This window comes from Mustela nigripes, chromosome 17 (assembly GCF_022355385.1).
Source record: "Mustela nigripes isolate SB6536 chromosome 17, MUSNIG.SB6536, whole genome shotgun sequence".
Taxonomy (NCBI): Eukaryota; Metazoa; Chordata; class Mammalia; order Carnivora; family Mustelidae; genus Mustela; species Mustela nigripes.
In genome coordinates this window covers 5,739,961-5,764,277 of record NC_081573.1, presented here as the reverse complement: position 1 = coordinate 5,764,277, position 24,317 = coordinate 5,739,961, and the positions used below count along the sequence as shown (strand labels likewise).

The following is a 24,317-nucleotide window of genomic DNA, read 5'->3' as shown; positions in this document are numbered from 1 at the left end:
GAGAAAGCTATTGACTAAAAGTTCAAAGTTTTAATCCGAATTTGGACAAGCGTTGGGAAAACCAAACTTTGGCCATAGAAACGTCTCCCTCTCCTGGCTACAGAGGGGACCGAGCCACGCCTCCAGGCGCCCTGAGTGGCTCCAGATCGCTGGGCGGTACCTCCGGGCCATGCCCTCACACTCCGATTGGCTGCGGCGCGCCGGCGGGTCAGAAGCTGGACTGCAGCAGCGTGACTCGCAGAGGCCACGCCGCCTCCTCTTGGGTCAGGGCGGGAGGGGCGGTCCCGGATTCCCAAGTGGGCTCCCAGGAGGCGGGGCCTGCGCCGCGCCCACTACCTCCGCGGGATAACCCCGCGGAGCCGGAATTAGCCACTGGAGATCTGGGGGGCGAGGTCACCTGGGGGCTGGGGTCTGACGGAGGCGGTGGCGCAGGGGGAAGAGGGTCTCCTCGGGAGTCCAAGTTTCCACCTGGACGGCACGAGTGGGTAGTGAGAATGGCAAACTTTGGGACACAGGAGTCTGGACCCCCAGGGCCTTTCCTCTCAGACCCGGGAGTCGAGCCCCCAGTCCCTTCCTCTCTCAGACCACAAGTCTGGCCCCACTCCCACCCCCAGACTCAGGATCCCAAACCCCTGTCCCCTCCTGCCTGGGATCTGGAACCCCCAAACCCTCTAGGGCGCTCTCCCCATCCGGACATAGGATCCCAGCAGCTCTCAGAACCCTCCTGACCGGAACCAAGGATTCCAAGGCTCTGGCTCCCTCTTCCCCCAAACCCAGGAATCCAAGGTCCCCAGCCCCTCCTCACCTGTCATCATTCTGTGCCACTGCGACGCCTCAGTAGCCAGAGCTTGAGAGAGGCTGAGGACTCTCTCCCGGTGCCCTTCGGCTGTCGGCAAATAAGGGGTGGTATTCCTGGGACTAGGAAAAAAAAAGAGATTTGGGGGACATCTACAGGGAGCCAGTTCCACTGTGCACGCTTGTCTTTCTGGGAATTGTAGTCCCTAGCCCGTGTTCCTAAAAGACTTTAAACAGGCTGTGGCCCTCAAAACACCTGTGTGCCTCATGGGATGTGAGTCTAGCCCTCCCTAAATTTCACCCCCTTTCCTGACACAGGAGCAGGAGTTTGATACCGACCCAGAGAAACTGCAATTCTCATGCTTTCTGATGCCCCAGGAAGTCAAGCATCTCTAAAAGGTTTTGCAGTCTGTACTTTAGTACTCAAAAGGCAGCAATAATAATGCTTTTCTTTGGCCACTTGATTTCCTCCTTCTTGCCTCACTCTCAGTTCTTTACCTGCTCCAGGATCCAGAGCTTCTGAGCCATTTGGGGGCTCCTGAGTGTCCCTGGACTGGCTGCAAAGGAATTGGGGCATTAAAATTCCTCCTCACCAGGAAGTTCCCATGTTCTCATTTTGAGGGCGAAATGAGGGGGGCTCTGAGAGGGAGTGAAATTGCCTCAGAGACAATATTTAACTTTACATGCATTCCTGGAAAACAGCAAGCATTAAGAAAATCTGCCCCACCCCCACCCCCCAATACAGATCCCTTTGGCTTCCGGGAAATGGCCTACCACAGAACCTCTCTTCCTTTGTATGACCTCCACAGGACTGACAGATGACCACCCCCTAATTTACCTACAACAAGGCCAGGAAAGGGCCCTCCAAATTCACAATTTTGGGCTCATAAAGAATTAGCTGAACTGCTTATCCCCTTCAAACTAACTAGACACAGAGATAAACATTCGGTGTTCAACCGAGATGTCTCCTGATTACAAAAATAATCCCAGCTGTAAAATCACCCCACCTATGACTTGTCTAATTACTCCCTAGAAAAGTCTCAGATGAAACCATGGGCCGCGACATTCATCTTCAGATCTGGAATGCTCTCCCCATTGCGACAGGATGAATATAATCATTCCCTTACTTGCTCATTGTTTTCCCCTTTGATAACACATAGTAATGAAAAAAAAAAAAAAAAGTGGGACCCACAGTCCTGAACTGTGACCCCCGTCCTGAAGGAAAAACATTGGTGATGTGAAGAGGTCTCTGCTTCCCCCACCTGCACCCCCCTAGGGGAGCCATCAGCAGCACAGGAACTTATTGGGGTGAACCTCGAATCCCAGCTCTGGGAAAAGAGGGAGGGAAATGCCCATTTCACAGACGGGAAAACTCAGGCTTGCACTAGGCACGGAGGACCCACTACCACCCCACCACCCCACGTTGCACCCTCTGTTCCCTTCACCCTTGGTTCTGTGTCAGGCTGGCGTCTGGCAGGCGACAGCGTCCTTCCCAGAGTGAGAAGCCGGGGGGAGGCTGGGCGAGGGAGAGGCCGTCCAAACTCCTGGTTTCGGCGTATTCTCTCCATCTGCTCCTGAGCGCTCATCCGAGGCCGGGCGAGGGAACGCTGGGGAGATGAGAAACACTTTGAGGCCCCAACTTTAGGGCTCCTCTTTCTCTCTTCCCTGAACTACTCAGCCTCCAGTCCTGCCCTTTCCAGTAAGTTCCATCCCTAGACTCAGAGGGATCTTTAGGCTGCCAGAGCTGAGGCAGGTCTCCCAGGTCTCCAAGCACTCTCGGGACAAAGGTCTCTGAGGCCCTCCCTGCCTCTCTGGCCTCATTTTCAGCAGCTGCCCTGCTTGTTAGGCCACAGCCTAACAAACACCCACAGGTCCTGGACATTCTCAGCTTTCTAGCCCTGGTAGTCAGGAGCCAGGCTGTCAACTCTCAGTTCCTGGTGATGAAAAACAACTCTGAGTCAGCTTAGACTCAACAGAAGGAGGAATGACAGACATTCACTAAATTGTTACGAGGATCCTTTTGGATTGGCCTTCAAAAGGGCTTTTCGGAGCTCTCTCTCTCTCACTCCCGAAACCAGATGGATGACACACACAGGGACAGCGCCATAACGCCATGTGGTAAGTCCAGGGGCGTGGCTACAAGCCAAGGACCTTCCAGAAGCTAGGACAGAGGCCTGAAACAGATGCTTCCCCAGCACCTTTCAGAGCAAGCCTGGCCTCACTGACACCTGAACCATGGCCCTCTAGACTTAAGAACTTCAAATGCGGGAGGACAGAGACAAATCAAAGAAGAAGGAGGAGGAAAAAAACACTCAAAGGAAACCAGAACTCTGGAGAGAATCCCAAGAGTGTTGCTGAGAGATTAGGCATGTGATGTGCAAATCTGGGAAGTCAGCTCATCGGAAATGCCACCAGCCTGAACTAAAGGGGAAAAGGCTGGGGACGAAATGCAGGAAGGCTGTCATTCAGGCAAGAACCAGGCGGACAGATCTCTTGGGCCGCAGACGTGTCATCCTTCAGGAAAGGGGGGCCATGTGGACACAGACACATACAGTGAGAATGCCAGGGGCCACCTGGAGTTCTCTTGCCACTAGCCAAGATGCCTGGGAACAGACCCCTTCCCACATGCCTTCCCCAAGGGCATGCTTTTGGACTTCAACAAACAAAACCAGAGAACTCTTAGCTGCAGCCTCTACCTAGAGGATTCTAGGGAGCCGCCTTGGATCAGCTGCCTAGCGGAGGGCCAAACGCTGCTGTTTACTCTGCTTTGCCCTGATCAGGGCCATTGTGAGTCACAGGTCCACCTGCTGTAAAAATGATGGCCCCAAACCGGCCATCACCAAATTCCAAGGTTCACACACGGACTTGTTTTAGACGTAGCCCACATAGGCAGAAAACTGTAGCCATTCACAGCCTGCCTGCTTTGAGGACTCCAGGAAACAGTGTCCCATGTCTGCGAGCCACAGATAAGATAAACTCGCAGCTATTAAAAAACCCCAAGTGGCTGCTGCCCTCAGGAGCTCTCTGACACGGAGACCCACCGTTGAAGCTTCTGGGCTGCAGCCTCCAGGCAGTGACCTCTGCCCCAGCGTGGACCAAACACAGCCCGCGGGTGTTCCTTCTTCCACCTCCCCAGTCATATCACTGTCCTTGCTTAGCTCCAAAATCCTTGGAACTCACAACAGACACCATCCCAGAGCTGTAAACAGCCACAGTCCCCAGAACCACGTGACTGGTTCAGCCTTATTCAAAGCAGCCCTGACTGTCCCCCACCTGGACACACCCCTTTGAGAATCACACAGTGCCTCTCCTCCTCAGAAACGACAGACAGGACAGACTGTTTTGTATCTGCAATAATAAAGGAAGCTCCAGACATGCTTTAAAAACGTTCGATCAAGAGGTGCCTGGGCAGGGACCCCTGGGTGGCTCAGTTGGTTAAGCGGCTGCCTTTGGCTCAGGTAATGATTCCAGCGTCCTGGGAGTCCCACATCAGGCTCCTTGCTCTGCAGGGAGCCTGCTTCTCCCTCTGCCACTCTGTCTGACTGTGCGTTCTCACTCTCGCTTTCTCTCTCACAAATAAATAAATAAAATCTTAAAAAAAAAAAAAAAAGAGGTGCCTGGGGGGCTTGGTCATTGAGTGTCTGCCTTCCACTCAGGTCATGATCCCAGGGTCCTGGGATTGAGCCCTGCGTCAGGCTCCCTGCTCAGCGGAGAGTCTGCTTCTCCCTCTCTCTCTGCCCCTCCACTCCCCACTCGTGTTCTCTATTGCTAGCTCTGTTCTCTCTCCCAAATAAATAATCTTAAAAAAAAAAACTAAAAATAAAATATAATAAAATGACACTGCAAGTGAAACGTATGGGACCTCCTGTCCCAAAGTCCTCAAGCAAAGATCTGGGGTCTGGTGAGAAGATGATCCCCAGCCTTGTTATTTCCACCCACAGTGGTCAGGTGTATATAAGAAGCCCATGCTGGACCTAGCAGTGACTTAGTGACCCGCCAGGTGGGCATTCATTACTTTGACAGTCAGAGATTCAAGAGGATGACCCCTTGATGATGTTGAGGACATTGGGGGCACAGGGGAGAAACTTCCCATGGAAGAAAAGGTGAAATGAGTGATCATTTGTTGGGGAGCAAAAATTCCTGTGCCCATCAAGAGTCCTTCCAGCCAGACCAAGCATCGAATTGACAAAGGATAGTATTAAGTGAAGAAATTCCAGTTTAATAGCATGTGCAAGGGGAATCCACACAGATTTGGAAATTCTAAAGGTGGATGTGCAAAATGAGGTTATGTGTGTCGTTCTGAACCAAGAAGGGGGTGGAGTGTCTGGGACTTCAGCGGGGAAGGAAAGCACTTCACAGGGTGATTAAAAGGGGAGATGTTGGGGCGCCTGGGTGGCTCATGGGGTTAAGCCTTTGCCTTCGGTTCAGGTTATGATCTCAGGGTCCTGGGATCAAACCCTGCATCGGGTTCTCTGCTCAGCAGGGAGCCTGCTTCCCCTCTCCTCTCTGCTTGCCTCTCTGCTTACTTGTGATCTCTCTCTCTGTCAAATAAATAAATAAAATATTTTTTTAAAAAAAGAGGAGATGTTTAGGAATTAGATGGTTTGCCCTGGGGGCACCTGGATGGCTCAGTCGTTGGCATCTGCCTTCGGTTCAGGACATGATCCCAGGGTCCTGGAATCGAGTCCTGCATCAGGCTCCCTGCAGGGTAGGCCTGCTTTCCCTCTCCCACTCCCCCTGCTTGTGTTCCCTCTTTCCCTGTGTCTCTCTCTGTCAAATAAATAACTGAAATCTAAAAAAAAAAAAAAAAGAAAAGAAAGAAAAAGTGCATATTCATAATGGGTTTTTATTCCACTCTGACCCAATCGATTATTTAGTTGTTCAGTGCTCTATTTTTAAAAACCACAAATTTAAATTGAGACGTTATTTATAAACTGAATCCCATTTAAGTACGAATCATCATATGTATAGCTAGAGGAATGTAATGTGTCTGATTAAGGGCTCTGTGCCAGACACCGCTAGACGTCTTATATAATACACAGTATGTGAATCCTATTACCAGCCTAGAATTGGCAAATCCTTTGCCTAATCATATTTTTTTTTATTTATTTGAGAGAGAGCGAGCGCATGCACAGCATGCACAAGCAGGGGGAGCGGGAGAAGGAGAAGCAGGCTCCCCTATGAGCAGGGAGCCTGACTTGGGGCTCGAGCCCAGGACCATGGGATCATGACCTGAGTCAAAGGCAGATGCTTAATGGACTGAGTCACCCAGGTGTCCCCAGAATCTGCAAATTTTTGCATTTTGAATTAAATATGGTTCCCAGGGTTTTGGATACATTTTGAAGAGCGGTGTAACTAGAATCTACCTCCCTCTCAACATACCCAGTTCTTCTAACCTAGTGGGAATTACCGTTATTTTCCATCTGGACTGTCCTCAACGGGTCTCCTGCCTCACTCAGTGGTCACCCCACAGCTTGTTCCCCGCATGGCCGGCAGAGGTCGCCAGCGTTAAGAACCCTCCTTGGGACTCCCCTTGAACCACAGTCCCAACACCGTCCAACCCCAATACCTATCTCTCCTCTTCTCTCCACCACTCTCCCCCTCGTTCCCATACTCGGTTCTAGCCACTCTGACTTTCTAGCGGCTCCGGCAACACGGCAAGCCCACTCCCCCACCCCTCCAACTCACAACCACCCTCCACCTCCCCACTTCCCCCCAGAACTTCTTCAAAGGCTGTTCCTTTGCCTGCAACGCTTTTCCACCCAAGTCTCGCTCCCTCACCTCCTTCAGGGGGCTGCACAAACGTCACTGGTCCAGACCAAGCCATTTACAATTGCACCCCTTCCTCTGCCATCCCAAACCTCCTCACCATGTTCATGTTGTTTTTACTTCTTTAGCACTCATGACGTTAAAATAGTATAGAGAAAGTTGATTATTATGTGCCTCTTCCCGCTAGAATGACGGATTCATGAGGGAAGGATTTTTTTTTTTTCTCTACTTTGTTCATATTTGTGTCCTCAGCGCCTGGACAGCTCTATGCAAGAGAATTTTCTGGAGGGTGGCAATGTTCTGTATCTGCTGTGTCCAGAAGGATAGCCACTGGTCACGGGGTGGGGGGGGGCACTAAGCACCTGAAATGCAGTGAGTGCGAGTGATTTTTAAATTTTATTTCATTTTAATTTAAATAGTCCCATGTGGCTATTGGCTACCTTCTTGGACAACCATGACAAGATATAAATAAAGATATATAGATATTTTAAAGATTGATTGATTGATTGATTTGAGAGAGAGAGATAGAGCATGAGCAGGAGGGTCAGAGGGACAGGAAGAGGGAATCTCAAGCTGACTCCGAGCTGAGCCCAGAACCTGACTCGGGGCTCGATCCCAGGACCCTGAGATCACGACCTAAGGCGAAACCAAGAATGGGATGCTCAGCAACTTAGCCACCCCGGCACCCCCAGCCATGAGGACATTTAATAAATATTTGTCAAATGAATGAATGAAGTCCTTACCACACGTAAGCACTATTTTCTTCTTCTTCTTTTTTTAAGATTTTATTTATTTGAGAGAGACATGGGGAAAGAAAGCAGGAGCAGGAGAGGGAGAAGGGGAGAGAGAGGGTCAGAAGCAGGGCTCAATTCCAGGAACCTGGGATCAGGACCTGAGCCCAAGGTAGCTGCTTAATTGACTGAGCCACCCAGGTGTCCCTAAGCACTATTTTCAACCTTAGCTTGAAGTCCAGTTTGAATCCTCAGATCAGTTCTAGGCAGAGGTGGGTGGGGGTAGGGGGGTGAGGGGGTTACTGCCAAGAGCTCCATTTTGCAGATGGGCACACACGGGCAGAGAGGTTTCATAACCGACCCCAAGTCACGCAGTTTAGAAGTGGTAAAGACAAAATTCAATCCCAGCACTCAACAAATCTCACTCTCCCTACCCTGGGGTGTGATCTCTGAGCTCCTTTCTCGCAGCTGTTCCCCCTGAGTGGGTGGCAGTCAGGTTTAACCCTTTAAGGGTTAAAGATGGGCATGAGGATGTGGAGATGGACCCCCCTACCTTGGTTCCTGCCTGTGGGGAAGCCGGACGGCGACTCTCGGGGCTGGAAGCCCGGGAGATCCTCGGTGATCCAAGACCTGAGAGGGCAGAATGGGACTTGGTGAGGCCAGGGAATGCCCAGTAAGTCCCATCCAGCCCCAGAAGCTCACCTGAGCAAGGGCTGGAGAGGTCTCTGTCGCCCCCAGGGGGCCGCCCCCAGTCAGCCTCAGGCAACCGGGTTGAGCTCAGTTCCAATGACTCAGACAGGCTCTGGAGGGGTCAGGAGAGGAATACTTATCATCATCATTCTTACTAGTTGTCAGGCACTCAGCAATGGAGACACAGCATCAATAGGAATCTGACTGAAAACTGGTCTGTTTTCAAATCTCAGCTCTGGCATTTTGAGCTGTGTGACCCTGGGCCAGTCACTTTACCTCTCTGGGCCAGCCATATTTCATCTTTGCTATGGGGATTGAGTCCATACACGTAAGGCACTTAGAACAGCACCTGACACGTGGCGAGGCATTGTAAGCACGGGTTTTGTAATGATTGTGCAGTAGGAGCTGTGATAAGTCCTTTACCTGCATTATTTCATTAAATCTCCTCCATAAACCTACAAAGTGGCCATTATCATCCCTACTTAGTAGACGGGGAAGCCAAGGCTCCAAGAACAAAGTCAACGAGTGATATCACAAAGATGGCAGAGCTGGGATCTGAACCCGGGTCTCTCGGATGCATGATCTGAGGGTCAAGGAACACAGCCACTCTAAGCCAGCTCAGACAACAGCGGTTCTTGCCTGCTGAGGGCCTACTCCATGTCTGACACTTTCTAATCATCATCTCTCCTTTTTACAGAACCCTACAAGTTGGGGGTTATGATCAGCAGTGTCTCGTAAATGCTGAGTAAATGTCTCTCCGGGAGAGAACAGCCCCGATACGTAGCGATCGCCAATCTCTGTGGTGCAAATATCGCCACCATGGTCAATTTCAAGCAACCAACAGGAAATCACTGAACACGGTGTTGAGAGGAGATGCGCCCAAGTGGCTCTTAGGAGGTGTTGGGAGCTGGCTGGAGCACACCGCTGGACTACGATCACAATCTAACAAGCAAAGAAACAAAGGCTTCTGGAGCTTACAACACTTGCCTGTGGTTGGTTAGCTGAGAGAAAGAAAGGAAGAGAGAAGAAGGTGGCGTGGGTGAGGAGTTGGGCCAGGGCAGATGAGACAGGAAGCTGGGGGTGGAGAGAGAGGCTTGTGAGTCTTACCTCCCTCTCTGATGACTTCTCTGCTTGAAGCGCAGGGGATGGGGAGTCAGGTTCTGTGTTAGGGGGTGGCTTCTGGGGGCCCCCCAGACCTGCCAGCGTGTCTTCCACCATCCATAGCTGTTGCTGAGCTGATGCTCTGTCCTTGGGGGGAAGGAAAGGAATCTGTTACTCAAAGGTGGGAGAATGCCAGGAGTGTTAGAACTGGGTCTGAAATCAGTGAGGCTTTATTTATTTATTTATTAAAGGTTTTTTTTTTGTTTTTTTTTTTTAAGATTTTTATTTATTTATTTATTTGACAGACAGAGATCACAAGTAGGCAGAGAGGCAGGAAGAGAGAGAGGAAGGGAAGCAGGCTCCCTGCTGAACAGAGAGCCCGATGCGGGGCTCGATCCCAGGACCCTGGGATCATGACCAGAGCCAAAGGCAGAGGCCTTAACCCACTGAGCCACCCAGACACCCCAGATGTTATTTCTTTATTAAAGAGAGTAAGAGAGCAAGTGCACAAGTGGCGGGGGGCAGCAAGCAGGGGAAGAAGGAGAACCAGGTTCCCCGCAGAGCAGGGAGCCCAACACAGGGCTCCATCCCAGGACCCAGAGATCATGACCCCAGTCAAAGGCTGATGCTTAACGGACTAAGTCACCCAGGTGTCCCTGTGAGGCTCTGTTTATGGAGTCATAAATGGATTATGTATGCAGGGGAAGAGATCAAGACCTCTCAGGATGTGAGATCAAGAGTCAAGATACTTAATCAGATAAGCCACCCAGGCACCCCTAGAAGTCAATATTTAATGGGCACCTGGGTGGTACCGTTGGTTAAGCCTCTGACTCTTGGTTTTAGTTCAGATCCTGATCTCAGCGTCATGAGGTTGAGCCCCGAATCCGACTCTGGGTTCAGCCCAGAGTCTGCTTCAGATTCCCTTTCCTTCTCCATCTGCCCCTCCCCCCCTCTAAAATAAATCTTGAAAAAAAGAAGTCAACATTTTAAACTAAAGATAGATGATTTAGAAACTCAATTATTCATCTTAGATTGAAGAAGTGGTGGGGAGGGGCGCCTGGAGCACGTGACTCTTGGTCTCTGGGTTGTAGGTTCCAGTCCCACCATGGGTTTTGAGATGACTTAAAAATAAAATCTTGGGGTGCCTGGGTGGCTCAGCAGGTTAAAGCCTCTGCCTTCAGCTCAAGTCATGATCCCAGGGTCCTGGGATCAAGCCTCGCATCGAGATCTCTGCTTGGTGCGGAGCCTCCTTCCCTCTCTCTCTGCCTGCCTCTCTGCCTGCTTGTGATTTCTGTCTGTCAAATAAATAAATAAAATCGTTTTTAAAAATAAAATAAAATCTTAAAAAAAAAAAAAGTGGGCCTGAGGCTAAGCAAGGGGACTTATACTTCAGAAGTGGAGCTTGAACCAAGGGATTGGATTTAGAACTAGAAATTCCAGAGGATAAATATAACAACAAAAGTCAGGACGCAGGATGGGGACAGGGCTGAGGGGTGGAGCTGCGAACTGGAGGACCGAGCTCCAAAATTAGAGGAGAGAATTTAGAACCAGAGGGGAAAGTGGTTCCGAACCTGAGGCAGGTGTTAAAATAAAGGGCAGGATTTGAGGAAACAATAAGGGGTTTAGAATGAAAGGAAAGCGGGGGTGGGGGGGGTGGGGGGGGTGGGGGGTGAGGAGCTTCAAAAGAAGTGGGAGGAGCTTTAATGCCCTGAAGGGTTTCCAGGGCAAGATGGCAGAGAGGGTGGAGTTTGCGGGGGACATACCTGGGGGGAACCAAGGTGCAGCAGGTACTCCAGGGTCTCTCTCAAGGTGCCCAGCTCCTGTTCCAAGCTGCTGTATGTGTCCCAAACGCGCTCCCGCTCCTCGGGTCCCAAAAAAGAGGGAGACACAGGATTAGTACGTCCACCCACCAGATCTTTCCCGACTCCCATTTTTTTTTTCCAGTTGACAAGGAGGAAGAGAAACAGGGTCCCTGGGGCGTCTATGGACTACAACTCCCAAGAGCCTCTTCACTCAGACTATTAGACTCCCAGAGTCTCTATGGAACGTGTCATTCCAATGATCCGCTAGTATTGACAACTAACAGATTTCCCTGAATTCTCTGCTTACTTCTGGACTACACTAGGGTGGTAAACTCTACAGATCCAGTAAGTTCTTGTAAGAGTCAAGATAATAAGCCCCAAGTGCCCCTGGGAAGCCTCACCATCATCGCGATCATCATCACCGCCGCTAACAGTGATGAGGCACTTAACCACATGCCAGCCACTATTCTCAACTCTCGTTTAATTCACGCGGGGTAAGTATTATTAATATCTCCATTTTACAAGTAATAATTATAACTAACATTTCTTACCCTATTAGGTATTCATATATTTATATGTAAATTTATATTTATATATTACATATATATTTATAAGATAAATACATAAAATATGTGTGTTAAATATGCATTTATTATGTTGTGTATAAATATATGTATTTATGAAATTCTTGCAAGGAGTCCATGAAGTAAATACTATATTTATCACTTCAGGTTTATGTAAGAGGCATCTAAGGCCCAGAGAGGTTAAGTAACTTCCCTAAGGTGACACAGCTACCATGAGTAGGAAGTAGGGGCTGAGATTCAAAGCAAGGAAGCGCACGTCAAATTCACCTTCTCAAACCACTAAATTAGGTCTGCTGTTTCTTGGCTGCTTGCCTCTCACCCTCTAAGACTGTCAAGATGACTGATTTAAAACTTAGGGAGGGGAGGGGAGGGGTGGGGAAGGGGGGGGGAGAAAGAAGGGGAGGGGGAGGGGAGGAGGAGAAAAGGGAGGGCTCGTGGGCAGTTGGGTCAGTGAAGCGCTCCAATCTTGAAATCAGCTCAGGTCACAATCTCAGGGCTGTGAGATGGAGCCTGGGGTCCAGTTCCATGACTGACGTGGAGCCTGCTTAAGATTCTATCTCTCCCTCTCCCTCTGCCCCTCACCCCCCTAAAAAGAAAATTGGAGGGGATTTATCCAGAAAACCTTGCAGTGGAATTCTCAAGAACGACCTTCCCATGAGCCTCTGCAGGAGTGCACACCCCTTCCCAGATGCTCACCTGAGTCAGGTGACAGAGAGTAGCCCTTACACTGACCAGCCGGTCCTGCAGGAGGCGCTGGCGCCCCCACGCCCTCCCTGGAGCCGCAGCCTCTCTGGCTGTTTGGCCCAGTTGCTGCCTGGTCAACTCCAAGGCTGCTTCCAGCTGCTCCTGCGCGGAGAGGGAAGGTGGTTAGACTTCTGAGTTCACATTTGGCCCCAGCAAGAGAGAAAAGGTGTCCTCCCAAATCCCTGGGCATGCTGGAGAGCAGGAGGGGAAAGGCAGGTGGAGAAGCCAAATGTCCCTCCCCATCTCAGAGCCTCACACCTTCTCCTCCTGCCTCTGGTCTATCTCCTCCCGCAGCATCCTCAAGAGCCGGTCCTGCCCACACAATTTGGTCAACAGAGTCTGGAGAAAGGAGAACAGGAGCAGCTTATGGACCAGATCTGGCTCTTCCCCATCCTCCCTGCCACACCCCACCCCATCTAAAGCATTCTCCCCCCAGCTCTGAGTACTTGGAAGGGTTTACACCACAGAGAACTTACATCTGTCTCCAAGCTTTGGTGAAAAGTTGAATCCAGCGGGGGACCCGGCTGGGGAAAAGGAGAAAAGCCAGGTGTCACATAGACAGACAGTCTTTGTTGTAGCTCAATGCTCAGTCAAGCCCTGTTTCTCAAGCCCTGCTTCTATTCGCATATCCCCCCACCCTTCTTCTTACTAGCTTTTTTTTTCTTTCTTTCTTTCTTTCTGGGCTCAACCTGGGGCTTCAACTCACAACCCTAAGATAGAGACCTAAGCTGAGATCAAGAGTTGGACGTTTAACTGACTGAGCCCCCCAGGCATCCCCTTATTAGCTTTGTTCCAAGCTTTAGCAAACCTCGGTAGACCACCTGCCAAATTCCTGGCCTTAGGAAGATCCAATGACTCTGTTACCAAAAAGCTTCAGTGATGTTATAATTGGTGGAGAACATTTAGACATTTCTTTTACAACTGAAAATAAAATAAGGATGCTCGCTACTACTGTTACAGTTTAACACTGTTTTAGAGATCTTGACCTATGCTATAAGAAAAGAAAAAGGAAACAAATAAAAGTGTTAGGATGGGAATGATATGCTTATCGACCCAGAGAAACCAACGAAATCAAAGAGTGATTAGAGTAAGAGAATTCGGGGTGCCTGGCTGGCTCAGTCAGTGAAGCATGTGCCTCTTATTTTGGGGGTCTTGAGTTCGGGCCCCATGCTGGGTGTAGAGATTACTTAAAAAAAAAATTTTTTTTTAAAAGAATAAGAGAATTCGGCAAGAGTGCCAGGTGAAAACGAGTTTCCAAACATCAATAGTCTATCTCTACACCATCCGAAGCTAGAAGATATAATCTGAAAAAAAAAAAGAAGATGCCATTCAAATAGCTATAAAAACTATCAGGAATTTAGGAGTTACCTTAACTAAGAGTATACAAGAGCTCTATGGAAAACAAAATTTAAAACTGAAATAAATACCTAGAAGATGATATCAGTGAATGGAAAGATATTCTATATGTATGCTACCCAGTTTGTGGCAGTCCTAGGAAACTAATGGAAGCATCGGTCAAGGGACCTTAAAATATCCAATCTTCTCTAGGCACACTAGTCCAGGAGATGACATCCTTCATAGCCAAGAAAACAAGGAAGGGGGTTCTGGCAGATTCGAGGCACCAAGGACACCTACCAATAAAACCATGGAAGCCCGTGTCCCGGGAGCTCTCGGGGGTAGTTGGAGATATGTGGAGGAGCCAGAGGGGGCCTGGGAGGAATAACGAAATAGAGATGTTTCAAAATTCACATGTTTTAGTAACTGATATTACAGTGGGTGCATCCAGAATTGGTGTGACTTAGGAGAGTCTCTGAGGTTCAGAACGGGCCCCCTGCAACTTCCTCAACTACCTGTTCTCCAGCTTTGTGCCACTGCGGGGACACATGGGATGATAATAAATGGAGAAACCTGGCAAAACTGCCCCAAGGGTCCATAAATGTTGCAATCTACTTTCAGTCCCACATTTGTGATTAACTGTGGATATTCTGGGCCTACAATTCCATCTTGGAAAGATAAACTGGAGACACAAGACAGGTGCAATCCCCACTACCTCTCCTGGCATTGTCCAGGACAGTGTTCTGGACTACAATCCCCATAATACATAAGGTGTAATGGCCAGAGGCTGGCTTGAAAACACTGCCCTGAGAACTGATGGGAGATGAAGTCCCCTTTCCCTCGTATCTGAAGCCAGCTGTGATTATGTTGAACCACAATTTCCATGATGCCAAGGGGGCCATGGCCGCCGACCAACCTGGAAAGACAGACCATGCCCATCTGCTCACCTGTGTTCTGGCCTCCTGACTCCAGTGCTGGGGACTCCTGGGGGGTCTTCCTCCCCCAGACTCAGAGGAGGGTCCTCGCCGGGGAGTTGGGGGCCTGGAGAGTGTCTGGCGCTGAGGGCCCCAATCCAGGGGAGGCCGGACATCAATGCGACTCAGAGGGGTATGGGGTCTAGCAAGAGGTGCTGTGTCACCAGAGGATGGAGGGGGTCTGCGCACAGGAGCAGAACGGGGCCGGGGAAGGCTCAGAGGGGAGGGAGGGCGAGAGAGGGGTGTGAATAGGCTGTTGGGCAGAGAGAATCAATCGGGAAACTGGGTGAACTAGAGCCTCCTCAGCCCACTACCCACCCAGTCAGCTTCATGTACATATCCCCTTTCAGTGTCTCACTGTCCCTCTAGAGTAGAATCCCTCTCTATTAGCCTGATCCTGAATAATTTCCACCTTTGAGGCATCTCCTCCTCAGACTACCCCCTATGGGTTCTGACCCACAAGAACTCCAGCAACTCACATCCACTGAAGGAAGAGAGCACTAAGCCACGCCCTGAATCAGCCACAGTCCCTGGTCTTCTCTTAGACCACGCCCCCAATATAGCTCTTCCTCTGAAGCTGTGGCCTGTGGAGCCTTCTTGTCCCCAGACTCCCTCAACTCACTCTGGGCTCCTGGTCCTCCGGATCCGAGGTCCAGATTGGAGGTCGGCTGTGGGGCTGGGAGTGAGCAGCCCAGGTCGTCCACGAAGTCTGGAGAGCCGAGCCACCTCTGGTGACTCTAAGCTGTGTCTCTCTTCCCCTCTGCTCACCTCTGGGGGACCACCAGGGCCACCAGGGCCCTCTCCAGGCTGGGGACGTGGGGGTGACCTGGGTCGACCACTAACGAGTGTGCACAGAAAAAGACATCACTCCTTTGTACCTCGTAACAGCCCATATTCCCATTTCACAGATGAGCAAAGGGGAACCCACACAGTTTAAAGGGTAAATGGTGCATTATAAATCATTGTTCCCTCTTTGCAGATGGGAAAACTGAGGCCTCAAGTGTGGAAATGACTAGTGCAGGGATACAAGGTCCTCTGGGGTCACTGAGGCCAAATTCCCAGACTATGAGTCTCCAGACTGAAACTTTGGAAAGGAGGACGGAGTTTGAAAAAAGCCTTTCTTTTTATATTTGATCGTTACTTAAGTAGCAGCCTTGGGGGTGGAGACTTTTTAAAAATATATTTTATTTATTTATTTGACAGACAGATCACAAGTAGGCAGAGAGGCAAGCAGAGAGAGAGGAAGAAGCAGGCTCCCTGCAGAGCAGAGAGCCCTATCCAAGACCCCGGGACCATGACCCAAGCCTAAAGCAGAGGCTTTAACCCACTGAGCCTCCCAGGCGCCCGACATTTTTTTTGTTTAAGATTTTATTTATTTGGGGTGCCTGGGTGGCTCAGTGGGTTAAAGTTTCTGCCTTCAGCTCAAGTCATGATCCCAGAGTCCTGGGATCGAGCGCCGCATCGGGCTTTCTGCTCAACCGGGAGCCTGCTTCCCTTCCTCTCTCTCTCTGCTTGCTTCTCTGCCTACCTGTGATCTCTGTCTGTCAAATAAATAAATAAAATCCTTTAAAAAAAGATTTAAAAAAAGGTTTTATTTATTTATTTGACAGAAGGCGAGAGATCATAAGTAGGCAGAGAAGCAGAGGGGGAGGGGCGGGAAGGGTCTCCTCAGCAGGGAGCCCAATGCGGAGCCTGGGATCAGAACCTGAGCAGCGGGAAGGCAGAGGCTTAAGCCACTGAGCAACCCGAGTGAGGGGCGGGGTGGGGAGAGTGGTGGGGAGTGGTCGGAGGGGGGAGACAGGGATGACACCCCCGACGGGGACTTCTGAGGGAGCCAATCAGAGAGTATGGAATATTGATGAAGGGAAGGGCTGGACAAAAAAATGGTGGGCGGAGCTTAGAAGAGAAAGACTTTTTGCAGAAGTTCCCTGGAGTTGGGACCTGAAGGGCGGGAGCTCCTTAGCTAGAAGATGCGTGTTTGGACGTTGAAGAGGCAGGACCTAAAGGGGAGGGGCTGGGGCTAATCAGATGGATTAGAAGTGCAGGTCAGGGGCGTGGCCAGAAACTATACTCACAAGTCGTCCCCCTCTGCTCTTGAGGCCCGGCCCAGCGCCCTCAGCCAGCCCCGCAGGTCCTCCAGAGTGTCCGCGGCCAGAACATAGGTCCTCATGCCTGGGTGCTCAGCCTGCGAGGGGAGAGAGAACTGGGGATCTGGACGCCCGGGCCCTCTAAAAAGGAGGATGCCATGGACCCTGGTCAAGGCTTTTTTATCTCCAATAATGGATGTTCCCATGGCTGCCCCCAAGGCCCAGTGCCTTAGTGCCCACGGGGGATGGACGGACTCACGGTGAAGGTGAATCGCCGCCCTCGGGGAGCTCCTGGCCCATCAGGCCTGATGCTGTAGCTAGGGAGCAGGACGCTGCCCAGGACGCTCTCCTCGCGGCTGTCTGCAAGAGATGGGCTGGGATCAGGCAACACACAAGAGGCTAAAGGAAAAAGGGGGGGGGGGGCGTCCACCCTGTGCCAGCCGGGGCACTGACCCTTGTAATAGAAGAGGCAGTGGCCGGAGAGGACGAACCAGCGGCGTTTCCAGAGCCGGAGCCCAGAGCTGTCCTGGGGAAACAGCGGGAGGCGAGGTCTGAGTAGAGGGGTAGTGGGGAGCGGAAACGTGGAAGTGAAGACAGTGACACCCAGGGACAGATAAACCCAGAAAGAGGAGAGAAACAGACACGTGTTTGCTGCAACAGAGTGAGCCGAGAGCTGTACAGGGTGTACAGGGGTTGGTTGAGCTCACAAGGATTCTGGACACAGTCAGACCTGAGTTGGGCTCCTAGCTCCGCCCCCTCAAACTATGCCATTAGACTAGTCATTTCCTGGCTAGGAACTTGTGTTTTCTCATCTGTCAATTGGGGATTGAGAAGTTACCAGAAGGCTGGAACAGGCAACTGTACAGCCCGTGTGCCAGAACTTTACATACTCAGACTTTTGATGGGATTCTTCTGGAGTCTGAGACACAGAGGCCAGGAAGGTGGTACTGGGACCCATAATCTGAATCCTGCATCTCCCATCTCCTCTGCCAAAACCACTCCATCTCCAACCTTGTGCCCCTCTTCTCGCCAATCCATTCCCACTGTAGTCAGTAGGATCTTTTTCAATTATGTCAGATGGTGGGAGTCCCCTGCTCAAAACAGAGCCTTCCATCATACTCAGAATAAATCTCGAATTCCTTCTCCTCTTTTACTGGCTTGCAGGGAGCCTCAAATATGGGTCTGCACAAAAACCACCAGGGGAGCTTGCTAAAATACAGTTTCCTGGGTCCTACCCTCAGAGTTCCTGAGTCCATAGATCTAGGGTGGGTGGGAGCTGACAGTCGGCATTTCCAGCAAGTTCCTAGCAGGGACACGTTGGGAACCACTGCCCTGCCATCCCTCCTGTCTCGACCTTTGGCTGGCTCTAAACACCAAGCTTTAGGCTAAGCCTTTTGTTCTCAGATTCCCTCCATCCCCCCAGCTCTTAGCATGGTGGGTTCCTTCTTGTCTGTTCGTTCTCATCTCAAATGTCATCTCGGAGACACCTTCCCTGACCAAGAGTCAAAGGGCAGCCTCATCCCTCTGCCACTTGTGTGCGTATCCTCCTGTCTTATTTCTTCAGAGCAATTCCAACAATTCCTAGAATCGAAATAGGCTACTGTCGTACCTGTCCCTGCCCCAACCCCTCTTGAACGTACGATAGATACTAGTTAGTCTTATCTGCTCTTGGCACATTACGGATATTCAGGAAGTGCTTGTGGAATGAACGGGTGCATGGAGCAAGGACAGAAAAAGGAGAGAAGTCACATCAGAAAAAATGAAAGGCATTTGGAGACTGGGAAGGAGAGAAACAGTGGACAGCCAGGGGCCCAGCCTCTAGCATCACTCGGTGTCCCTCCCCTTCTCATGCTCACTCCACCTGCTTATGAAGCCAGCCTCGGATGTGCACTGGGAGGTTGGGATCTCTTCGGAGAGCATTGCCTCTTTTCCCAAAGGCATGCACCTTGCTTACTGCCCGGGGAGGCTTCTGAGGAGAGAAGGAGGACAGAAATGAACGGGGCCTCACATGGGCTTGGGGAGGCGGTGCTGGGGGTTGGGGGGAAGGCAACCTGAGGCCCTTGCTCGGCTGCCCTTAGACACCAAGCCAAGGAAGAAACTGAGTTTTGAGATCAGAACTGGATATTCGTGGTACAGAGCTGTTAGTCTGAATGCGTGGCTGGAGGTGTTTGGGGGAAAGGAAGAAGCTACTGGCTGAAGGCGGAAGGACGGGATTCAAGGGTCTACTGGTCTACTGCCAAGGAGAGGATGCTGTTGGCCACCAGAGCCAGAAGTGTAGTACAGTCTTTGGGATCGGAATTGGAAATACTGGGGCGCCTGGGTGGCTCAGTGGGTTAAGCCTCTGCCTTCGGCTCAGGTCATGATCTCAGGGTTCTGGAATTGAGCCCCGTATCAGGCTCTCTGCTTGGCAGGGAGCCTGCTTCCTCCTCTCTCTCTACCTGCCTTTCTGCTTACTTGTGATCTCTGTCTGTCAAATAAATAAATACATAAAATCTTAAAAAAAAAAAAAAAAAAGAATTGGAACTATTGGGAGGTGCCCTCTTAACCAGGGAGGACTTCCATGCCACGTTCTGGGTGCTGGATGGGTCAGCTGAGGAGGATGTCTCCATGCCAGGGAGTGACATCCCTAGCAACCATCAAGGCAGAGAGATGACTCCCAACCCCTCCCCCCACAACAGATGGAGCCCTTGTCCCATCTATGCAGGCATCTCAGGTGTCCACAGCCAGAGTCCCACAGGACTTCCTACGGGATGGCGCTGACCAAGGTTGGGATCAAATCTCTAGATTCTGAACTGGGGAAACTGGAAATGAGTAGAAGGTGGCAGAGGACAAGGAAACGAGTGAACTTTGGGTGACAATTTGTGACGCCGGTTTCTCGGACCTCTTGGAGACATCGTCAGAGAAAAGGTCTTTCCTTATCGGATTTCACAACTGGGTAGGTTGGTTAGAGGTAGGACAGGGAGTGAGTTCTCAGTCCCAGTCAAGGGTAGCCACAGCCTGAGTTCCCAGAGGGAGCCTCGTGGCTGGGGAGTAGTCCTGTCTTAGCAACTGGAGTGCAGCGGGACTGTTACTTTGCTTGAATTGGGAAAATCCAAAGGTTGGGGACAGCTGGGAGTGCCTCTGAATTCCTAGCTCGGGCTGATGGGCAGTTGGGACCTTACTGGGTGTGGGCAAGCCCATCTCTAAGGATCCTTACCCTTAGCAACGGGAAGCCCTTGGGTTGGCATGGAACCCCAACCCCCAGGGCTGCGAAACAGGAGGATGGGGCGGCCCAGAGCTCCACCCTTCTCCCCGGCCCCTCCAAGAAGCTCGAACCTTGGTGCTCAGGCTGCCCAGCGAGGAGATGGTGGAAGCGCTGCTGGCCAGGCTGAGGCTGCTCCGAGGTCTGCCCTCCTCCATCAAGGGCTTGGGGAGAGAAAGAAAGGGGCTGTGTGCCTGTCTCTGCAGCTGACCCGGCTGCGGACAGAGACAGGGTCAGGGGCTTGCAGGTCGGAGGAGGCTGAGGAGAAAGAGCCCGTTGTCTGGGGACTGGGGGGCTGGGGGAGGCCCAGGCCGGGGACTGCATACCGAGCGCGGTGCCAAGAGAGGTGGGCGGCGCTGGCAGCTGCGGGAAGGGGCAGCTGTCTGCCGCCCAAGACAGAGAATAGGGGCTCCTTTATTCTTGCCCCCTGCACTCTAGCCAGGAATTTGACCCTCTCTGTGCTCAGGGAGCCCCCATTCTCTGCCTCTTCCCAGCGGCCCCCAGCTACCTGTCTCCCGCCGCCCACACGCATCACGCCAGCTATCCCTGCCAAACTCGGGGTTGCCAGGAATGTGCACCCAGGCAGTCCCTCCCAGGCCAGCCCGGGAACTTACCAGCTCTGGGGTCCCAAGGACGGGGCAAGAAGGCCGTGTGAGTGCTGGGGCCCCCAGCTGCGGTATCCCTCCTTTTCTGGCTGGCGGGGGGCGGGGGATAGGGGGTGGGGGGTGGGGCTACCTCTCAGACCTGTCTCCCTTCTCACCTGCTCACTCACACCTTTTTTGCTTTTTGTTTCTCCTCTCTTCTGGTCACTCTTCCTTCTTTCAGAGCGTCTCTGCCTCCAGCCTCACCTTGCCTCTCCGTCTCTAATCGGTCTCCTCCAGTCTCTCTCTCACTCATTCTCTCCCCCGCCCCCTCCACCCAGGACTTTCCCTTCAGTCTTTCTGTTTCTGTCCCAGATCTTTTCCCCCTCGGACTTTCAGAGTCTCTCTTCTTCAGGTTTCCATCTCGTTCTCTCCCCCTCTCTCTCCCTCACCCTCAAGCTCTTCCTCTTTCTCTCTCTCTCTGTCCCACCGACGTTGTTTCCTCCTCTCCCTCAGATTCCCTTTCTGTCTTCCTCCCCTCTCCGTTTCTCTTTCCTCCCTGCTGGTCGGCCAGCCAGCCGCCCACGCTGCGGTCTCCCCTTCCAATCCCGGCTGACCCCGCCCCTCCTGGCCTCCCCCCCAACTTCCAAGCCTGACCCCTAGTTCAGCTGCCCCCACCGCCCAGGGGTGGGGCGGGGGGGCCCCCTGCCTCCTGGGTCCCTGCTGGACTGGGATTCCTCTGTGAAGAGGAGGAGCTGGGCCCCCGACAACTCTGGGGTCCGGGTCACTGGCACCCTGAGGGAGGTAGCTGGGATCCTGGAACTAAAGGGGGCTCAGACTTCTGGGTCCCTGACAAGCTGTGAACCTGGAGTCAGGACTCCTGAGTGGTTAGTGGAGCTGGGCAGCGAGAAATGTGTTTTTGAGCCAATGGGTCCAGGTTTTCCAAGGAAAAGGGAGTGACCCTGGATTCCTGGATTATGACTAGGGCAGAGTCAGGAGGCCATGGTCAAACATCTACCTGGGATCCAGGTGATAATTGTGTTCTGGACTGAGGATGTCCCCGTTTGGAGGGAGACACGGTCCCTGGGCATATCTCGAGGAGCAAAATCATGGTAAAGGGGATGGGCCAGGGAATTGGGAGTGTGTCCCTGGGCCTGGTAAGGTTCAGTGGATTCTGCCCAGGCAGGATTTCAATTTGTGTATGAGCTTGCTTTTTTTTTTTTCTTTTTTAAAAGATATTTACTTATTTATTCATTTGACAGAGAGCGAGCGAGGGAGCGACCGCACAAGCAGGGGAACAACAGAGGGAGAGGGAGACTCAGGCTCTCCGCTAAGCAGGGAGCCTGACACCAGGACCCCGGGATCATGACGTGGGCCAAAGCAGACGCTCAGCCAACTAAGCCTCCCAGGCAACCCTGTGTATGAGCTTTTGTCTGCGTCTCAAGTGGGTGAAACTTGTGCTTGAGACCAGGAAGGGGAGTCTGAGTTTTTGGTTTCCAGTGCACTCACCCAATATTTGTTGAGCACCTACTATGTGCTGGGCACTGAGGGAAAAAAATTAGTGAGCAAAGCCAAGTGCCTGCCTTCAGGGTGCTACATTCTTGTTCTCCTTTGCAATTCATCTAGACTCTGCTGTGGCCACTTCTTCGGGCACATGGCATTCCCAAGCCTCAGTTTCTCATCCGTGAAAACGGAATGTGAAAAAACAATGCTCTGCCCCACCAGGAAGGAAGCGGACCGGTAGTGACGGTGGGAGACTCTAGCCTGTGGCCTGCTTTTTAAATCCGGGCGGGAAGCCGGTTTCCCACCCGGAAAGGAGCTTGGAGAGCGCCCAAGCGGCTGAGGCCGTGCCCGTGTTTGATTGACAAGCTCGCTTATTTCGGGGCGTGGCCGCGTTCGGAAACGCCGCGGTATCGTCACACAAAACCCCCCGGAATCTCCGCGAGAATTCCGACCTCACTTTCCTTCCCCCCCCACACCCCACCCCACGCCCCGACGCCTTCGTTTCGAAACCCCGCCTCTCCTCGTGACGTCATCACGTGCGGCCGCGTTGGCCTATAAAAGCCGTGCGGGCCGCGTCTGTTCCCAACCTCGCTGTGGATCACACCCACCTACGACAGGAGCCCCGTATCCTTTCGTTGCGACAGTGCTTGCCCCCGCAGGTGATAACCTGAGACCCCGAGCCCGGCACCGGAGGGCGAGATGAACCCTCTGGCCTCCCGAGTCGTCCAGATCTGCGATCGCTGGTGGCAACCCGAGCCGGCCCTCCTGCCCCCAGGGTGAGGCGCAGCCCTGAGTCGGTGAGTGAGGGGTCCGAACGCCTGGTACCGCCCCCCCACCGGCAATTGGGGGCTGGGGATCAGACTCCTGGTCAGTGAGGAGGGAGTTTACATTTCTGGGTACCAAGACAGAGGGTTTGAGGCCGGGACTCCGGGGTCCTGAGGAACAAGGGCCTGGGAGCCCAGACTCCTGTGTCTGGGGTGAGATGGGACAAGGACACACTCCATGGAGAAGGAAGGAGAAGAAATTGGGAGCCTGGAGGCCTGAGCCTGGCGAGAGGAGGGTTCTGGAAGCCAGACTCATGAGTCCCCGGGTACTCATGAGTACCCTGCGGAGGTCTTAACTTTTGAGTCTCAGAGGGAGGAGAGTGATGAGGGCCTGATCTGTTGATCCTCAGGAGGATGAGAGAGCCAGGGACTAGGACCTTGTCCCCAAGGGGACCAAGTAGAGGACCTGTATTCTCAGTTCTGGGGTGTGGGATTTCTGGGTCTGAGAGAAGAGGCTGGGGGGCTGGCTCAGACTCCTGGGTATGGAGAGAAGAGAGGTGGGAACCACTGGGCCTCTGCTGGAGATGGGAGTGGCAGGGATCAGCAAGGAATGTGGGACAGGAATCTCTTGTTGCTATTTGTTACTATTTCCGTTGCTATGACTCACAGTCATCCCTTGATGCTCTCCCCTACGTGACTTCTAAACTCTATTTCCTTTTGTTTATTTCCAGCCCAGACAGATGGCCCCAGGCCAAGTGCCCCATCATTGTGCCTCCTGGAGGGAAACCTACCCCTTTTTCCTCCTGTCCCCACTGATGGGCCTTCTCAGCAGGGCCTGGAGCCACCTGAGGGGCCCAGGACCTCCAGAACCCTGGCTGTTGGAAGCAGTAACCGAAGCTGATCAGGGAGAAGCTGGCCTGGGGGGAGAAACCAAGACATTTCCGGCCACCTGCCATGCCCCCTGGGTCAGGCACTTTCAAGGGGAGACTGGAGACAGTGGAGCAGCTGAGGAGGATGGAGAAGCATTCTGGGAGGCCTGCCATGATTTAAAAGCCAACCGCTCTCCTCTTAAAGCCTGGGAACTTTCAGATGTTGATGACGAAGAATATGCTGGGGACCAAGCAGCCAGTTTCCCTAAAGAGCAAGGAGGTGAATTTAGAAATGGCCAGCCTGCTCCCCTGTCCCCCAGCCTTCTAAGAACCCTGCAAGAACCTCGTGGAGAGGAGCCATCTGTGGAAGGAGTTGCTGCTGAAGATGAAATGGTCACGTTCTTCTCTTTTCCTCCATCACTCTGGGAGTGTGGTGCAGGGGAGGAGGAGGAGGGGGAGGAAGCTGTACACAAAGAAGCTGCCAGAACACCTACTGCCCCTTTATCTCCGGGATCCAAGCCCAAAGCTCAGGTGTACTGTGCTGGAGAAGAAGGGGTTCAAGCCACAGAGGAAGAAAGAACAGAGAACAGAGAAGTCAGAAAGAGCTGTGTTTCCCCCTCATCTTCAGGCTTTCACACCGGGGCCTGGGAGTGGTGTTCAGGAGAGGACACAGAGGAAGAAGATGAGAACAGTGATACAGAACCAGCTGAGGAGGAGGGAGAAGCTGAGGGTCCCTCTTCCATCCCA

The 24,317-nt window shown here is 52.2% G+C and overlaps 2 protein-coding genes across 6 annotated transcripts in view; one reads left to right on the top strand and one right to left on the bottom strand.

Moving 5' to 3' along the window:
* Nucleotides 1-15: 15 nt before the first annotated feature.
* Nucleotides 16-21,009, bottom strand: PLEKHA4 (pleckstrin homology domain containing A4). Of its 5 annotated transcripts, none has more exons than XM_059381603.1 (20): nucleotides 20,468-21,009; nucleotides 19,928-20,017; nucleotides 18,474-18,581; nucleotides 17,066-17,138; nucleotides 16,872-16,972; nucleotides 16,601-16,710; nucleotides 15,148-15,363; nucleotides 14,499-14,706; nucleotides 13,852-13,926; nucleotides 12,693-12,740; nucleotides 12,475-12,555; nucleotides 12,169-12,318; nucleotides 10,850-10,948; nucleotides 9,093-9,233; nucleotides 7,998-8,097; nucleotides 7,849-7,925; nucleotides 2,241-2,402; nucleotides 1,294-1,352; nucleotides 806-918; nucleotides 16-468 (listed from the first exon to the last, which is right to left on the bottom strand). In XM_059381603.1, the coding sequence occupies exons 2-20, from the start codon at nucleotides 20,009-20,011 to the stop codon at nucleotides 209-211; spliced, it is 2,265 nt and encodes a 754-aa protein (XP_059237586.1). In that variant the 5' UTR covers nucleotides 20,012-20,017; nucleotides 20,468-21,009; the 3' UTR covers nucleotides 16-208. The 5 variants fall into 5 exon arrangements, with proteins under 5 accessions (XP_059237586.1, XP_059237587.1, XP_059237585.1 ...); XM_059381604.1 differs by having other exon boundaries at nucleotides 14,499-14,667; XM_059381602.1 differs by having other exon boundaries at nucleotides 14,499-14,778; nucleotides 20,614-21,009.
* A 1,485-nt stretch (nucleotides 21,010-22,494) lies between these two features.
* Nucleotides 22,495-24,317, top strand: part of PPP1R15A (protein phosphatase 1 regulatory subunit 15A) — a 3,357-nt gene continuing 1,534 nt past the window's right edge. The window contains exons 1-2 of the mRNA XM_059381607.1: nucleotides 22,495-22,734; nucleotides 23,433-24,317. The exon at nucleotides 23,433-24,317 is cut by the window's right edge and continues 687 nt beyond it. Of these exons, the coding sequence (XP_059237590.1) occupies nucleotides 23,442-24,317 (876 nt within the window). The 5' untranslated portion in view covers nucleotides 22,495-22,734; nucleotides 23,433-23,441. The remainder of the gene's footprint in view (nucleotides 22,735-23,432) is intronic.

Coding starts and splice junctions, on each gene's coding strand:
- PLEKHA4 (XM_059381602.1), bottom strand. CDS start 20,011: ATGGAGGAGGGCAGACCTCGGAGCAGCCTCAGCCTGGCCAGCAGCGCT. Junction 16,711..16,871: donor GGCGGCGATTCACCTTCACC/GTGAGTCCGTCC, acceptor CTCCCCTCGCAG/GCTGAGCACCCAGGCATGAG. Junction 9,234..10,849: donor TGCACCTTGGTTCCCCCCAG/GTATGTCCCCCG, acceptor CTTCCCCCCAAG/GACAGAGCATCAGCTCAGCA.